Source organism: Piliocolobus tephrosceles, chromosome 15 (genome assembly GCF_002776525.5).
Source record: "Piliocolobus tephrosceles isolate RC106 chromosome 15, ASM277652v3, whole genome shotgun sequence".
NCBI classification, from domain to species: Eukaryota; Metazoa; Chordata; class Mammalia; order Primates; family Cercopithecidae; genus Piliocolobus; species Piliocolobus tephrosceles.
This window is the reverse complement of record NC_045448.1, coordinates 31,394,418-31,412,999: the sequence shown is the minus strand read 5'-3', so window position 1 is coordinate 31,412,999 and position 18,582 is coordinate 31,394,418. Positions and strand designations below refer to the sequence as shown.

The 18,582-nt window shown below is 45.1% G+C and overlaps 1 protein-coding gene across 1 annotated transcript in view; it reads left to right on the top strand.

The window, feature by feature from the left end:
* XDH (xanthine dehydrogenase) overlaps positions 1–18,582 on the top strand; it is a 74,852-nt gene that overhangs the window by 27,759 nt on the left and 28,511 nt on the right. The window contains exons 9-21 of the mRNA XM_023217321.1: positions 387–528; positions 1,363–1,455; positions 2,066–2,217; positions 3,468–3,561; positions 5,214–5,323; positions 7,823–8,007; positions 9,514–9,688; positions 11,151–11,234; positions 12,699–12,868; positions 14,614–14,737; positions 16,452–16,571; positions 17,055–17,151; positions 18,127–18,251. Coding sequence (XP_023073089.1) covers positions 387–528; positions 1,363–1,455; positions 2,066–2,217; positions 3,468–3,561; positions 5,214–5,323; positions 7,823–8,007; positions 9,514–9,688; positions 11,151–11,234; positions 12,699–12,868; positions 14,614–14,737; positions 16,452–16,571; positions 17,055–17,151; positions 18,127–18,251 — 1,671 coding nt within the window. The remainder of the gene's footprint in view (positions 1–386; positions 529–1,362; positions 1,456–2,065; positions 2,218–3,467; positions 3,562–5,213; positions 5,324–7,822; positions 8,008–9,513; positions 9,689–11,150; positions 11,235–12,698; positions 12,869–14,613; positions 14,738–16,451; positions 16,572–17,054; positions 17,152–18,126; positions 18,252–18,582) is intronic.

The following is an 18,582-nucleotide window of genomic DNA, read 5'->3' as shown; positions in this document are numbered from 1 at the left end:
CCTCCCCTCCCCTCCCCTCCCCTCCCCTCCCGTCCCCTCCCCTCCCTTTTCATGCCTTGTCCGTGGTGCCCCCTGGAGACAGTAAGGGGAACTGCAAGGAATCTGGGCTTTCAGCCAGGTCTGTTGGGGACCTCAGGATCTTCTTTCACCAGTGAAAATGAGGCTCATACTGCCTCCTTCATGGAGGTCTTGTAAAGACTAAGCATATATTTAATAGTCCCAGTGGAGTTCCTGCCTTTGAACATATTACTTCCCCTTGCTTCTTCCTGATGGATATTTTCATTCTGAATGTCAATAAAACATCCCATTGCGGACTTAAAGCAATTTATAAGAGGAATGATGGTAGGAAGAGGGATACAGTGTAGTAAGAAAACTACATTTCCCAGAGGCTGAAAGATACTCCTCGGAAGCAGCTGCGATTTGAAGGGGAGCGTGTGACATGGATACAGGCCTCAACCCTCAAGGAGCTGCTGGACCTCAAGGCTCAGCACCCCGATGCCAAGCTGGTGGTGGGGAACACGGAGATTGGTAAGGGCCAGGGAGGCTGCCCTGGGGCTGCCAGGAGGCCTAGGGGTGTTTCTAGGTCTTCTTGCCCATCCTCACCTCCCCCTGACCTTACTTGCCTCTGCACCCTACCCCTCTGCCCCACTGACTACCTAGAGCCCGCCAGAAAGCCCTGTACACTCCAGTTCCTGCAAAGGCCCCTGGCTGTGGAGTCCCACAGGCCTGGCTCAGCCCCTTGCTGGATGTGTGACCTCAGAAAAGTTGCTGGGACCTGGAGGACAGATTTGAAGTTTTCTCTTTCATTTTCCTTTTTTGTTTTAACGTTAAACTTTCACGTTTTTATTACGATTATACCCCAACATGAATAACCATTCCAGTACTGAAATTTAGTTATTTTTAGCTGTGTGATTTGGGCAAGAAACTTAACCTTTCTGTGCCTCAGCTTCTTCATCTATAAACAGAAAAATCATGGTACCTCATAGGGTTGTTGTAAGGATTAAATAAGTTAAAATAGGGAAAGTGCTTGGAAGGGTTCCTGACATACCTTAATTTCCTGTGTTTTCTAATGTTGTCCACACACACACACACGAGTGAATTGAAACTCATTTCATTTGAATTCAGATAGGTTTTCTGAGAGGGAAAGAAAGACCTAGTTTTGGGCGGACAGTCCAAAGACTACATCTATTCCCACCCCTGGTCTACTGAGTTTCCTATTCCCAGACACCTACAGTCACCAGGGAGCATATTATGATTGTGGATATGTTATATATCCTGTGTGTAATGCTGAAAAAAGCTGCTAAGGCCTGCCCTGGTGATACAACAGTGGGCTTACAACTTCAGCTTCTCATTTCTCTCTAGGCATTGAGATGAAGTTCAAGAATATGCTGTTTCCTATGATCGTCTGCCCAGCCTGGATCCCTGAGCTGAATTCAGTAGAACATGGACCTGAGGGTAAGGGGAGGTTCACTCCAAGCTCATGGAGGGGCTATGAGGCTGGGGATAGGTTACACGGTGGGTGGCAGGTGTCAGGGTGGCCTCCCCATTGGCTCTGACTGCTCCCTGCTTCTCCTGGGGCTCGCCTTGCACAGAGAAAAGCGGGAGAGACCCCATTCACTGCCTTTTCTCCACCAAACATCCATGGTAGGGTGCCAAAGGGCAAGAGGCTGCGGGATCTTCAATCATTTTCTCAATTCTGGCTACACATTAGAACCACTCATCCGGGGGTGGGGAGGTGGGGGTTGTGCTTGAGTGCTTTTGAAAAGCATGCTAGAACTTCACCTTCAGAGATTCTGATTTTAATGAGTTGAGAACTACTGGTTTAGAGGAAAGAGCATCGGTTGTAGGATCAAGAGGCCTAAGCTTGAGTACTGGCTCTTTTATTAGCTGCGTAGCATTGGTTAAGTCACTCAACCGCTCTGGGCCCTAATTTCCTCATCCATGTAAAGCTGTGAGTCCTGATTCAGCCTTGCTCAGGTTGCTGGAAAGCTTCAGAGGAGCTGTGCATGAAAGCCTCTTCTGAACTGTGGGAAGAATTGCTGGGATTCTGAATGTGTGTTCCCAGGTATCTCCTTCGGAGCTGCTTGCCCCCTGAGCGTTGTGGAAAAGACCCTGGTTGTTGCCGTTGCTAAGCTTCCTGCCCAAAAGACAGAGGTGTTCAGAGGGGTCCTGGAGCAGCTGCGCTGGTTTGCTGGGAAGCAGGTCAAGTCTGTGGCGGTGAGTCGCTGTCAGAAGCAAGCGAGGCCCGTAGGACGGAGTTTTCATCTGAAAGCAGGGCGGCCAGACTCTCACTTGTGTCAGTGCAGTGGGCCTCAAACTTTAGTGCTTAGAGTTGCCTGGGAGGAGCAGTGCTTGTTAAAGTGCAGATTCCTGGGCCCCACCCTCAGAGATTCTGATACGTGAGTCTGGGATATAGCCCAGCTCTTCAGGTGCTTCTGATGAAGGTGGTCTGTGGGGCACCCTGGGAAACACACTCCACCACTCATGGGCTTCATGCTGTGGTTGCAGAGATGAGGCTTCCTGCCTCCCTCCCCTTTCCTGAGCTTGGCTGAGCCAAACAGTAGGTGAATAAGAGATATGCTAGGGAGAAGCCAGAATTGGGAGGGGAATTTCCTTTCAGAGCTATGGGGAGAACCAGAGGCAGAACCCTCTGACAGAGGGAGGAATCCACCTGTTGATTATTCAGTCAGCTTTCAGATGAGTCCACACATTCCCAGTTTGCAAATGGTGGCATTCAAACACCGTATGCCAATGGAAGCTCTTCGCAACAGCTCATGCTGTTGGAAGAAAAGCTATCCCTGCCATTTTTAAATTGTTTTTTTTAAATTAAAACAAAACAGCCTACGCCTGTTCCTCCCAGCCCCCACCCCAAGTACCTGTCACTTCTGATTATAGATTAGGAGATATAAACTCAGAAACTCTACCGAGTTCCCTAGTTCTGCTAAAATCTACTTCCTGGAAGAATTTTGTTGTCATTGTGCCACTGATTTTCTTCCTGTTTTCTAATAATGAAAACCCTGTATCTGATTCTTCTTACATTTTTTTGCCAAGTTACCAGGAAGTTCAGATCCAAATAGAGCAAATTGTTCAACCTTAAGTCTTCCTCCTCTCTTTCCTTGATCTTTATCTTCTATTTTATTAACTCTATATGGCCTCTGTGATATATCACCTCAATCCTTTCGGGAAAAGGTTGGGCGAAATCATCAAACAAACGAACACACTTAAAGGGGCTTGCCTGCTAAAATTTTAGAGTTGGGATCCAATCTCAAGTGTTCTGATTTCAAATTTTGCGCATTTTTCAGAATGCCTAAGTTCTCACTGTGCTGGTATTGTGACTACAGTAGACACAGATCCTCAGGGGTCTGCCTGCAGCAAGGGTCACCTGGCTGCCCTGGGTTCAGAAGCCTGCTGCGTGAGCAGGGGTTTCCTGGGGTGGGCTCTCACTGCATGCTCTCTGCTTGTTTTAGTCCATTGGAGGGAACGTCATCACTGCCAGCCCCATCTCCGACCTCAACCCTGTGTTCATGGCCAGTGGGGCCAAGCTGACACTTGTGTCCAGAGGTGAGCTGCCTGAAGCAGAGGTCCAGGAAGAAGGACTTGGGGGAGAAAAGTCTCACCAGATAGGTCATTTTCTGGAGAAACAGAGTTCAAAGTTCAGTGACCCAGCTTTCCCTAAGGTTTGGATCCAGGGAAGCAAGGAAAATGTAACTGGTTTGGGGGACAGGAAAGCTGGACCTTTTCTTTGTAGAGAATTCACAGCAGGTATTGCTACCTGCATGCCTTACCTAGTGGGGTACTGGGGCTGAGATGCACTGGCTCACCGCAGCCTGCTGTTGGATCTTCAGGAATTCTGTGAGCCATCTGTGAAACAGTTATTAATAAAAATCAGGCCAGGTGCGGTGGCTTATGCCTGCAATCCCAGCACTTTAAGATGCCGAGGTGGGAGGATTACTTGAGGTCAGGAGTTCAAGACCAGCCTGGCCAACATAGCGAAACCTCATGTCTACTAAAAACACTAAAATTAGCCAGGTGTGGTGGTGTGCGCCTTTAGTCCCAGCTGCTTGAGAGCTGAGTCAGGAGAATCGCTTGAACCTGGGAAGTGGAGGTTGCAGTGAGCCAAGATCTCACCACGGCACTCCAGCCTGGGTGACAGAGTGAGACCCTGTCTCCAAAAATAAAAATAAAAATAAAGTTGTGTAAAATTACAATGAAATAAATTATATTCAAAACAAAAGGAATAAATACTCAAAATTCATCACTTCCTAATTACTTCATTTTGCTGTTATCAGTGCTCTTGGAGTTATTTGCATCTGTCTGTCTGCACAGTGGACATGCTCTACAATTATGTGCTCCTGTGCATCTCTGCCTTGTCAGAGGGTTCCCGAGACCACCCCAGCTCTGATATTCGCTGAGAGGATTCAGCATGCCGTCATATTCCTGGCTATGACTTACTATAGCAGGAGGATGCAAAATCAGCAAAGGGAAAAGATACATGGGAGCAAAGTCTGGAGGAACCAGGCCCAATTTTCCAGAGACTTCTCCCAGTGAAGTCACACAGTGCATGCTTAATTCCTCCAGCAATAAGTTGTGACAACACAATTGATGCCTTGCCTACCAGGGAAGCTTGTTAGAGGCTCAGCGCCTGGGGTTTTCTTGGGAGCTTGTCACATAGGCAGCCTCTACTAGCATGTGCCCAAAGTCTAGACTCCCAGAAGGAAAGCAGGGGTTCAGCATAAACTATTGTTTGTACAGATAATTTAGGCGCAGTGAGCTGCTCTGTCATGGAGCACTGGGAACCCTTCTGAAGTACAAGTTCCCAAGGGCCAGCCTTGTAAGCAACCCCTACAGAGGAGAGCAGTCCGGGTTGCTGTGCTCTTTCCCGCCTTCTTCCCAGTTTCACATGCAGTGATGCAACTTTGGCGGCCTGAAATTGGCTATCGAAAGAATTTACACCACACAAACTGGCAAATGCTATATACCGGGGCTTTTCCCCCCACACGGAACTGGTCATTAAAGATTCACCAGCACACCATTGCTTAAGGATGCTTAAGGATTTCAAATGGAGGATTTGGCCCCAGTTGTGCCAGTCATTCCCTCTGACTGTGGGCATTGGAGCCCAGCATGAAGAATCCCACTGATGGTTGTCCTTTGCTCCCCATGGGGTTCCCAGCCTTTCCCTCACGTTGGCTCCTCTTCATCTTGCTTCTGTACAGGCACCAGGAGAACTGTTCCAATGGACCACACATTCTTCCCTGGCTACAGAAGGACCCTGCTGAGCCCGGAGGAGATACTGCTCTCCATAGAGATCCCCTACAGCAGGGAGGTGAGATGTTGGCATTGGTTCCAGGCTCTGCTCAAATGAGTCCTACTGCCAGGCTCTAGACAAAGAGATCAGAATCTGCCTCAGGGACCAATGTGAGCCTCTGTCAATCTTTACATTGATGATTTTTCTCTCTGAACTTTGCCTCTATTCAACCAACCATATTCCTTTCTGGACAACGAGAAGTTGCAGGATAGGAGTCCACATGGCATGGACTGTGGAACCAGATAGCTAGAAACTTGGTCCTGAGTGAGTCATTTCACCTTTCTGAGCCCCAATTCCCTCATCCGTAAAATGGGCACCATGTCACTTACTATATGGGTTATTGTGAGGACTGAAAATAAATAATTCATAAGGTTCCTGGCGATGCCTAGAAGCCAGTGGAGATGACCAGCAGCTAACAACAGAATTCCAAGAACACATGTTGCTGTCAAGGCTTCCTGCCCATGTCAGAGGAAATTTGCTTTCCCATGGTAAAGAATGTGGGGTTCATGTGCTGCATGAAGAAGCTGCCTGTGGCTCAGACCATATGCTGACCTTAGACTTGATGAGGTGTTGCTTCACTGACCTCACTGTGGATTGGTGCGGATGGATTCTTGCTTCATGAGTGGCTCTTCTGGCCTGTTGGGGCAGGTCTGGGCACCACTGGCTGCCTTACTCATTGTTCCCTGGGGCCTGTGATGTCTTGACCTGGTATGGGTCTTTCCTCTCCTAGCAGCTCCCAGCTCACAACACATTCCAAAAGGGCCTGTCAGCAAAGGCATCTGGGAGAGGCTTGGGGAGCCACTGTCAGGGAGAGTGTGAAGTTTCCCACAGCCAGCGCTTTAGTGAGTGTTCTAAGGCATGTTCTGCCCTTGGTAATTTTGACCTCCTTAATGAGAATGCTAATTAAATTAGAGCAATTATATCCCTGAGGTGGTTTCTTAATGGTTTTCTAGCTTGTCTGTATAGACCATTTTGAGCAGTGATTCCCAGAGTTTTGAATTTCACAGTTCAGTAATTCTTTTTTTTAATTATGAGCAATGAAAGGGGGAGGAAACAGGTGTAGCTCTATTCAGTTTTTATTTGCCAGGTATGGTCATTAACAAAATACATCCTTCCATAAAAGAAAGGAGATTTTAATACCCAGAATTAGGAAACTCTCAAGAAAGGATATTGTCAGCCTGCCACTGACAGTTCACTGTACCCCGGCAAGAATGTCCCCATGGACGGGCACAGTCCTGGGAATGAGCACCTGGGACCTCTGTTCCAGAACAAAGGTCAAACTCTGGGCTCAGTGGCCCAGAGCCATGCTTGACATCCAAGCTGAGCTAGCTTTGTCATCAGAAGGGGGCTCCATGGCTTCTTCAGAGAAAAGCCTGTGGCCATTTGGGGGCCTCAACTGTGGGCCTCATTGTGCTTTTTCCAATAGATCTCCTCTCCCTAAACATGCTAATTTTATTGTTCATCAGAATTTGCGGTGCCAGAGTAAGTACAGGCCTCAAAAGGAACGTGACACAGAAAGAGCTTGAAGTCAGGTGGCTCTTACCTGGAAAATAACTCATGCTCTCCTCCTATCCTTAAAGACAGATCCTAGCTCAAACCCAGGAAAGAAAATGTGTTTAAAGTGCAAGGGCAGTGATTATTGCATAGTGTGATAGTGATATTTTCTTTTAGCAAGACTTCTTTCTGTCTGTCTTTCTTTTTCTTTTCTTTTCTTTTCTTTTTTTTTTTTTTGAGACAGAATCTCACCCTGCCTGCTGGCCCAGGCTGGAGTGCAGTGGCATGATCATGGCTCACTGCGGCCTCAACCTCCCAGGCTCAAGTGATACTCCCACTTCACCCTCCCAAGTAGCTGAGATCACAGGAGTGCGCCACCACACCTGGCAATTGTTTTCTTTTTTTGTAGATATAGGGCCTCACTATATTGCCTAGGCTGGTTGAACACTTGGCTTCAAGAACTCCTCCTGCCTAGGCCTCTGGGATTAGAGACATGAGCCACTGTGCCTGGGGTTCTTCCACCAAGATTTCTGAATGATGCCAACAGACTGGTGGGAGGGGCAGGTTGGAGAGGGCACTGTGAAGGCCACAAGCAGAGGATGCCAAGGGCCAAACTGTCTCAGTCCCCAGAGAGGCTGGGGGACCACTGATAGTGGGCACCAGGGTGGGGAAGGTAAGGGGCATTGAGGGGTCTCTGAGGAGCCTTTGTGAAAGCACACTTCCTCCCCTGCAGCTGTTGTTCAATGGAGACCACCCAGTTCTACTTTGTCCCTGACCCTCAGCTTTTCTGACTAGCAGGGAGAAATCCTGGTTTTTTTCCAGCTTCTGGGAATGCTATTTGGAACCTCTTCTAAACAGGTGGTAATCAGTTACGTTTGACCTTCGATTCCTGGGGCCAGTTCACACACTGATGTGTGATGGTGTTATCCCCTCACCTCACCTCATAGCCCTGTGGTTTGGGTCTGCCATTTGCAGCCCCTGCAAAGCAAGGTGGAAAACAGGCACCTTCCTGTTCTCTTTTAGGGGGAGTATTTCTCAGCATTCAAGCAGGCCTCCCGGAGAGAAGATGACATTGCCAAGGTAACCAGTGGCATGAGAGTTTTATTCAAGCCAGGAACCACAGAGGTAGAGGAGCTGGCCCTTTGCTATGGCGGAATGGCCAACAGAACCATCTCGGCCCTCAAGACCACTCAGAGGCAGCTTTCCAAGTAAGAGCTAACAGCAGAATAAAACTGCTGCTACTGTTGCTGCTACTAATAGTATCACTGTTACTGCTGCTGCTACTATGACTACCAATAGTATTACTATTGCTGCTACTACTACCATAACTACTGCTACTGCTGCTACTATTGCTACCACTTCTACTTCTACTATAACCACAGTTGCTACTACTACTATTACTAATACTACTACTAGTATTACTACTAGGAGTATTGCCACTGCTATGCTATTACCATTGCTGCTACTACTATTATTAATACTATTGTTACTGTTACTGCAACTATAATTAATATTATGATTGCTGCTACTCCAGCTGCTTCTACTACTAGAATTACTGCTGTTACTCATTATTGCTATCACCATGACTACTGTTGCTACTACTATCACTACAGCTACAATCACTGCTGCAATTCCTACTGTCACTATTATGATTAGTATTATTGCTGTTATTACTATTACTACTACTGCTGCCTCTTCTACTACTTGTTCTGTTAGTACTACTACTACTACTATTATTGGTGTTATACTAGTATTTTACTAATACCATTACTGCTACTGCTAGTATTGCTACTGAAATTACTACTACTACTGCTGTTACTGCTACTATGAATATTACTATTGCTACCAGTATTGCTGCTACTACTATTACTACTAACAGTAGTATTACTGCTGTTATTGACGCTGCTGGTGCTATGACTGCTACTTTTTGGCATTGCTTCTGTTACTACTATTATTACTACTGTTGCTGTTGATTCTATTACAACTTCTTCTATGACTTTTACTACTTCTACTACTACTATCTATATTGCTACAACTACTGCAACTATTATTGCTGTTGATAGTGTTATTACTAGTAGTATTGATGGTGATGCTACTACTACTGCTCTGTAATTACTACTATTGCTACCACTATGGCTGTGATTAGTACTACTGCTACTACTATTACTATTACTATGGTTATTATATAACAGAAATTGTACCAAGCACTTCACTAACATTATCCTAGGAAATCCTTACAGCACCCACATAAGATCAATAAAGCTTAACTTGGATTTTGGTTCCTTGGTTCCAAAATTCCTGGCTTTGTCATTTGCCAAATAAGTAACGTAAGTCAAGTTACTTGGCCTCCCTGTGCCTCAGTTTTCTCCTTGGTAAATGGGTATACGAATTTTTCCTACTACATTTTAAAACTTAAATTAAAAGTGAGAATTCACATAAAACACTTAAGACATTGCCTGGCACATTGTGAAGATTTGATAGATTTTAACTGTTATTACTTTGGTGGTCTTTTAAAATTGCATCTATTTTTAAAGATGAGGAAACAGAGGCTCAATGAGGTTAATTTAAGTTGCCTAAAGTCACCCAACTCTAAGTATCCAAGCCAAATTTTGAACCAAGCTTTATACAGCTCTGAGGCTCTGGGCACACAGCTCTACACAAAGGGATGTGGAGGGCTGGGCAGTAGTGCTGTCCCATGCCCTACACTCTGGCAGGCTCTGGAAGGAGGAGCTGCTGCAGGACGTGTGTGTAGCCCTGGCGGAGGAGCTGCATCTGCCTCCCGACGCCCCCGGTGGCATGGTGGACTTCCGGCGCACCCTCACCCTCAGCTTCTTCTTCAAGTTCTACCTGACAGTCCTTCGGAAGCTGGGCCAAGAGAACCCGGAAGACGTGAGTGGGGCCTGGACAGGCACTGGCTCTCTGTAGCATGTTTGGGGATATAAGAAATTGGTCTGGGTAGTAAACTTATTCCTCTCCTCCAGACATCTGGGGCAGAATAGCAGGGACCAGGGTCACAGCACAAGAATCATGGAAATGGGAGTGACCAGCTGGCTTAGAGGCAGAGTGCTGGGCTGGGCTTTGGGGACACAGGTTCTTGCTCTGTAATCTCAGCTACTCGGGAAGCTGAGGCAGAAGAATCGCTTGAACTCGGGAGGCAGAGGTTGCAATGAGCCAAGATTGTGCCATTGCACTCCAGCCTGGACTACGAGAGAGAAACTGTCTCAAAAAAAAAAAAAAAAAAAAAAGAAAAGAAAAGAAAAGAAAAGAAAAAGAAAACAGAAAAAAAAAGAAAGAAAGAAAAAAAGAAGGGGAATACAGAGTGTGATAAGTATGTAGGGTGGAATGAGAATGTCAGGTGGGGCTGCAATAGCCAGGAGGCCATGGAATGCATAGGATGTGCCCTCAAGAGAGGGTGCAGGCTAAGATGGGGCCCAGCTCCTGAAATTTGTTCACCAAGAATTTCTTTTGCATCTATCCTATGCCAGGTTGCACGAGGTGCTAGGGGGCAGCTCAGTGTGGGGGAGAACATGGACAATAAAGGCCACACTGGGGAGACAACTGCAGAGATGGAGTGTGGAGGGAGACCAAAGCGGAGAGGATGTCACTGATGCAGGGACAGCAGATATAAATCCCTCTTTCCAAAAAAAACAACTTTAAAAATACAGGATTGGATAAAGAAAACCTAAAATTACCTTACTCTCAAATCCCAGAGAAAACCACTGCTAAATATTTTGGTTATTTCCTCTGATCTTTTTTCCAGCATTTATCTGTCCATCTATCTGTTATACTGTTTGTCTGCTCCATCTTTCTCTCTCTGTTTCTAGCTGTCCTTCCATCCATCTATCAACACCTATCATCTTCCTGTCTTTTGATGTGGATATATTATTTTCTAAATAGACTTGGGACCACACTGCATATAGAGCTTTAAATTCCCCTTTGCTTCCATTGGGATTATATCGTGAATATTTTCCATATCATTAAATGCTTCCCATGGAATTGAGGAGGGCAAGGAAGACTTTTCCAGGAAGGCTGGAGGAGAAGGATATTCCCAATAGAGACAGCAGCAGGCACAAATACAAGAAGGAGGGAAGGAGTTTGGGGTGTTGGAGGAAGTACAGACCATTCAGTCTACAGGGTACAGTGGGGGGCTAGCAGTGAAGCTGAGGCTGCTCTTAAATGCTGGGTTCTCAGAGCCCATGTTTGGATGCTGAGAGATCCAGCCAGCACTCAAAGGGGCACGAAATGAAGAGACAAGGGGATCAGTTGTCACTTTGGTTATTTGGGGACAACCAAGGAAGGGATCAATGATTGAAACATAATCCTGATCACTTCTGTTATCTTGTCTCCACAGAAGTGTGGTAAACTGGACCCCACTTTCGCCAGTGCAACTTTACTCTTTCAGAAAGACCCCCCAGCCAATGTCCATCTCTTCCAAGTGAGTACAGTCAGTGTATGGCTAATATCAGGGTACTTTGCAGGCCACATAAGTTGGCTAGTGGCTGACCATCAGCTAGTGACTAACTTGAATTGTATGTAGGTGCATAAAGCTCCTTACGCTTGTGCGTAAATATCCAGTGAAGAAAATGGGAATCGTATAGATGTCAATGTCACTAGTCACTATTTCTTCCTTGTGTGCCTAAATTTCTCTCTTTGAGATTAGACTCTTAGCTGCACCTCTTCCTTACAGATTTTTTTTTTTAACATGAAGGATAATGTGCAAAGCCAGAAGTCTTCTTGAGCATGCTAAAACAAACAAACAGACAAACCATCTATCTACTCCAGCTTTTTGAGAGGTGCTAGGTAAAGGGTCAGCAAACCTTTCCGTAAAACATTTTAGATTTTGTGGGCCAGATGGTTTCTATTGCAACTTCTCAACTCTGTCATTGTAGCACAAAAGCAGCCACAGGCAAAACATGAATGAATGAGTGTGTTGTCTTCCAATAAAGCTTTATTTACAAAAACAGGTAATGGGCCTGTGTCAGCCCCCAGGCCACAGTTTACTGCCCCCTGCACACTGGAGTGTGGTTTGCCCAAGCATGAACTCTGGGGCCTGACTGCCTGAATTTGTATCCACACTCTGCCATTTCATAATTGTGTAACCTTGAACAACTTATTTATCCTCTTGTGTGCCTCTTAAGCAAGTTAATTATACCCACCTGCAAATGTGGATAATCACATACCTGTTTCATAAGATGGTTTTGAGGATTAAACGTGTTAATAAAAGTAAATTGCTTAGATGGTCCCTGGGATATGGTGAAACTTTCAATAAACATTAGCCATTGTTATGATTACTTTGTAAAACAAAAACAACTTTATTATAAAATCAATAATTTAAAACATTTTAGAAAATATGGAAAAGTATAAAGAAGAAAATAAAAATCACGAAAAATTCCACCTCCAAGAGCAAATTATTATTATATTTTTGTTTAATTCTTTTCATTATTTCCTCTGCATATATGGACATGTATATACTGTATTTATAGCATATATTATCTTTTCCTACAGAATTTGAATTATTGTCAAACACAAACACAAATGTTTTATGTCCTGTTTTTATGCTTGCATGAACAATCCTTCTAGTTAAAGTCCTTCAAAAGTATGTTTTAATGGTTGCATACTATTGTGTTAGATGGGGCTGCATAATTTATTTACCCAATCCCCAAATAGTGGAAATGTAAGTTCTTCTTTTTCTTGTTGTTCTTTTATAAAACAACACTATGACCACCCTTGCCATCACTTATCCACCTTCCTGTTCCCTTTGCCCCACGCCCCCTGCATTCTTTATTCTTACCCCTCCGTGTGCTTTACCATGTAGCCTGAAGCTCTCCAGTGTCCCCTGGGCCTGTAGAGGGGCAGTGTCCTCGACAGCTCAGCCTGATTGATGACCCTGTCATTCCAGGAGGTGCCCAAGGGCCAGTCGGAGGAGGACATGGTGGGCCGGCCCCTGCCCCACCTGGCAGCAAACATGCAGGCCTCTGGTGAGGCCGTGTACTGTGACGACATCCCTCGCTATGAGAATGAGCTGTCTCTCCGGCTGGTCACCAGCACCCGGGCCCACGCCAAGATCAAGTGAGTGTCACCGCCAGGAGGAGTTGGTGGAATGCTGTGAGGGAGCTGCTGGGAGCACCCAGGAGACTTCTCTCATCCTGCCAGGCCATGGAGATGCAAAGATAATGATGTGCCTCCTGGACCTCCCAGGCTAGAGAGAGGGGAAGACCTTCTAGACAGCTCCTATTATTATCTCTGTGTTCCAGATGAGGAAACTAAGGCACAAGTAGGGTATGTTACTTGCCCCAGGCCGCACAGTTGGCAAGTGGCAGAGTTGGAGTTTGAAGCCAAGCAACTGAGCAACTGTGTTGTGTTGCCTCTGCATGTTCAAGCCAGACAGCGTGAACTTCACTTCCTGGTGGGCGTTAGACACACAGCCTGCTGAGTAGAGCAGCTAGGAAAAGCCCTTCCTTGGGCCCACTGCATGGACTAGGAATCAGGTTTCCTTGTCATTGGTCTTTTCTCTGCTGCTGCTCCTAGTTTGGAGATGGACTCCCTCCAGGAATGGTGAACCAGGCACGGCTGAAATCTAACAGATAAATAAACTTGTCCAGGTCCCTAAAAAAAAAAAAGTGTTTACGTTCCTATGGTTGCCAGCTATAGGATACATTCTTTCCCTTTTTTTCCTTGTCTTGAGCCCATATTTACAATACCATAACCCACATTATCTACACTGAAACCACCTCCATCCAAGCAATGTGTGAATGGATGGAGGAGGATGAGGGGGTTGACATTGTCCTAACTGCAACAACTGGGGCCTTCCCGGGCTGCACACACTTGGAGGTGGGTGTGGCAGGACAGAGCTTAACCCTCCTAACTTAACCTCAGTTCCGATAATACCAGTCACGCTGCTTTCTTGCTTAGTGACTTCGGACAAACTACCTAACTTCCTTGAGTTTGAGTTTCCCCGAACATAAAATGGGAATTAGGATAAGCACTTTCAGAGTTTCTTGTGAGGGTTAAGCATTTGGAAGATGGTTAGTAGTACTTCAGGGCAGTTTCCATACCTTTCCCTGAAATGTGTTGCCCTATTTCCCTATGGGGGCATGTGCCAGTATGATCAGTACATAGTTGAGACTGTTTCCTTGATAATATATTCAGGCATTCTCCTTTTGAGGTTCATGTTTCCTCATTATGGTAGGATGCCCTGTCATGCTGGGATAGCACCATGAATGCAGGGAGAGAAATGCAGCTCTATGAAGCTGTTCAGGGCCATTGGATCAGTGGCACAGCAGGGCCCTATGTGCTGCTTTTGGAAGGGAGCTAGGTGTGATGCGTGAGTTAGCCAGAGCTCTCCAGAGTAAATGCTGTTCATTCTGATATGGCTTGCTTGTCCTTGGAGACTAGACAGGGCACCACGTAAGGTATAAAGAGGCCTGGCCTGCCTTATTCACTTTATTTATTTTTAAATGGAGACAGGTTCTTGCTATGCTGCCCAGGCTGGTCTTAAACTCCTGGGCTCAAGTGATCCACCCACCTTGACCTGACAAGATGCTGGGATTACAGGCATGAGCAACTCTGCCTGGCTGGCTTATTCACTGTATATCCCCAGCAACATTCAGCATAGTGGCCTGAACATGGTGAGGATTATTCGACATTTGCAGAATAGAGTATAATTGAATTAGAATGTAATAGAAAAGAAGCAGAGAAACGAGGAATTAGGATGGAGCCAAGCCAATCAAAATAAAAACAGGGTTGTCCAACTAGGTGATAGGTTCCCTGCTCCAGCTTGCTGGCCTGGCCCCTCACACCACTCATTCTTGCAGGTCCATAGATATATCAGAAGCTAAGAAGGTGCCAGGGTTTGTTTGTTTCATTTCTGCTGATGATATTCCTGGGAGTAACATAACTGGAATCTGTAATGATGAGACAGTCTTTGCAAAGGATAAGGTAGGTCTTGGATTTTCTTATATGAAGTAAATTGAATAAGTATTGAAGTTTTAATTTGTGTACATTGCTCCAAACTCCTGATCTGGAAAGGTTATACAGTTGCATGGACTGTGGCCATCATCCAGTTGGCCCATATTCAGCACAGTTCACAAAGGGATAGAATATGTTACTTGTTTATTTAATTGATGCCTGCTGTTTGTACATAGTAGGATGTCTCTATGCCAAAGTGGCAGTAAAACAAGGCTGGTGATTACATTTGAACTAACAATTGGGTTCTTAAGGTACAACAGTCAACTCCTTAATTAAAATAAAATAAGAATACATTTAACAAACTAACTAGAAATCACAGTACCACCACTATGTGAATTATAATTCACTTACACGAAAGTTGATCTATTGATTTCAACTATATGGAATTCTGCAACAACAAACAAAATTCTTTAAATGTTTAAGACAGCTGCTACAAAAGTCCTTATATTTTACTCATATAATTCTCGACAGTCATTTTGTAATTCCGGTAGACATCAAATCTTGCAAATTAGACATGAGTGGGTATTTCTGAAGAGTGAGTTCATCTTATTATTCATGTAAAAGTGAAGGAGAGAACAAAAAAACTAAAAATGTGAGAACAAGGACTCCATGAGGAGAGCATTTCATAGAAGAACAAATTGCTTTACATACTGCAAGAGCTTCTCAGGGCAGTGCTAGCATTATGGCTAGTGAGAGTCAGCCACATTTAACCACCATTGCACTAACCAACAGCCAGATTTAACCATCATAGCACTAACCAACTAAGTCAATAGCTTATTTGGGCCACAAAGATAATTATCAGAGACGTGCATGCTAATTGTTGGTTCCTATTGTCAGAAACCTCATCTTCTAAAGTGATGTGTTGAACAAAAATTTTTTGTTGTTTACTTTTTTGGGGATGTTGGATGAAAATTATCTCTGAAGGAGATCCATTAAGCTTTTATGAAACTGAATTATTGAAGAAAAGAAAACAACAATCATTATCATATAAATTTTTAAAAATCTTTTTATGGGTCATCAAGTCTAAGAACCAGCATTTGAGAGCTACTGCTTTTGGGTATTAGATGAAGTATGGGACACGATACTTAAAAAAAAGCATCACATCTTGTAAGCATATGTCTTACATGCCTTATATTGATGCTTACAGCCTTTATAGCCTTTGAGAAGCTTTTGATATAAATCTGGGAAATAGAACATAGAAGAGAGTGGTGTAGTGAAAAGAAAATAAAACTGGGGGTCAGGGTCTAAGATTAGTCATGATCTAAGATTAGTCATGATCTATTAATAGTGACTAGCCAAATGTGGCCTTGCCTTCTGAGTCTCCATAGGAAGACCAATGGTGTTGGAGTGAATCTGAATTGACAAACACATTTCCTGGTGCCATATCGCCCTTTCTGCTCATGGCAAACGAGTAATCAATTGCCACATTCTGTCTGGTTCAGCTTCTCAATAGTCTGCCAGTACTAAATACTCAGAATTGCCCCTTGAGATGAAATGTGTTTGGCATCTTGATCCTAATGATCCTCAGTCAGCAGGATAAGGAAATTAAGAGGCCCCGGGGCATTCCTAAAATGTGCTTTGATTGTGAGGCCAGGGACTTCTTTTGGCTTTTTGAACAATCCAAAAATAATTTGTTTCACTGTGAGCCTGGTTGCGTTCTTTAACAGTCTGTCTCTGCTACTAGGTTACTTGTGTTGGGCATATCATTGGTGCTGTGGTTGCTGACACCCCAGAACACACACAGAGAGCTGCCCAAGGGGTGAAAATCACCTATGAAGAACTACCAGCCATTATCACCATTGAGGTAACTGAGAATGGGCTGCCTGTGTAGAGGAGTGAGCTCCTTGTCCCTGGATGTGCATTTATTATGATCTCCTAGAGGGAATTTGAGCAGCAGGTAGGGATTTGGTTAGATGAGTTTTAAAATCCCTTTCAACCCTGGGATTTGGGGTCCCATGAAATCTTCCCCTTTACGATCTTAGGCCCAGTCCACTAACAACAGCCAAACGGAGTTCCTCCTTCCCAAAATTTTACCTCCATCTGGTCCTTGTGGTATTCTTTGCTTTTCCTTGAGGTCCAGGGTTGTCCACCTACAGCTGAGGAAATGGAGGAAGATGATTCCCTGGGCTACAGTAGAGCTTATTTCAAGTCTGTATGTGAAGCGTATAGAGATTCATTTATGGGAAGAGAGAGTCAACAATTCAGAGAGCTTCTCTTTCCCTAATCAGAACCCATCTTTCCCTCCCTGCTAAAAGTCACATTTCTGAAACTTCTTTGTGATCCCCAGGATGCTATAAATAACAACTCCTTTTATGGACCTGAGCTGAAGATCGAGAAAGGGGACCTCAAGAAGGGGTTTTCCGAAGCAGATAATGTTGTGTCAGGTAGAGCTGTTCCATGCCGCAGTGGGAATGGGGTGGCCCTGGTTTGCAAATTAAATTCAAGAGATATGCATTGAACCCTGAAGCAGGGAAGTGATTTCCAGACATTTCCTAACAGAAAATTCCCTCTTACATTTGTAGCAAAATCGTGGACAGTTGGCTAGGAAAGAGCTTCAGTCATCTTAATCTCTACTCTCCTATCTCTAGGCTGGACCTAATGATTCTAGAGAGATTCTAGAGTATTCTGATCTGGAAGACCATCTAGGAAAGATAACAGCCACAGATGCCTGACAGCCTTAGTTCTGCCAGGCCTCTAACTGCATAAACTCTCATCATCCCCCTACCTGAAGGCAGTCCTTACCCATATTCAACTAGCATCCTCCCTCCTCTTCCCTTAGCCCTGCTCTCCCTCCACCTCTGTCTCTGACACTGTGAAATCACATCCATGCTCTCACCCCAGGACAACACAGCTGACTACCTCTTTTGGAACTGTTTTTTACATTGGCTGTTATGCTTTGCAAAGTCACTATGAAGCTAACTCTCCACCAGGTCTGGTAGCTTAGGTTCTGGAAGATGCTCTGGTTTTCAGCATTTCAATCACATCTATTAATCCCTGCTTTACCTTTTCCAAAACTGTACAATGACAATTTTCAAAATCCTCGATTTCCATAAGCTGCAGTGAGAAGAGAACTTTGGACTGGATGCATTTCGGTGTCATTCTGGTTTCTTTGTTCAGCGGGTGGGGGTGAGGGTAGAGCACTCAGCTCCCAAATGGCTAAGACTTTGGGATCCTTTTCCACCCCAAGTGGGAAACCTTGAGGTTGCCCCTCAGGTAACCGTGTGATCAGTTGCTTCCTGCCCAGTTGCTTCCAACCGTGTGATCAGAGTACACACTTGGCAGAGTGTACTCTCTCCTTAGGCAAGCTGGCCCCTTCTGCAGAATCGAGCTCATTGTGAGGGATCTCACTGCTTCTCCAGGAGAGTTATACATCGGTGGCCAGGAGCACTTCTACCTGGAGACTCACTGCACCATTGCTGTTCCAAAAGGCGAGGCAGGAGAGATGGAGCTCTTTGTGTCTACCCAGAACACCATGAAGACCCAGGTAGGTGCCTTTGGGTCAGCTCAAGGGGCTGACAGGGCAGCGGGGAGCTCCTAGCAAACCAGGAGGGCCATGTGGGGAATGGAAAGAGGGAGATGTGGGCTGGTCCAGAGGGTACTCGAATGTCACAGTCCTGGAGTCAGACTCTGTCACCAACAAGCTGGTATCACTGACCTTGTTCCATAACCTTTCTCAGCCTCAGTTTTCTCATCTATAAAATGGGGCTTGGGTGGGTCGTCGTAATTATTAGGTGAGTTTTAATATTTAGACTAGAGTTTGGTACATGTTGGCTGTTATCATTTCAGTGCCTATGGCCTTGGTCAAGTCATATCCT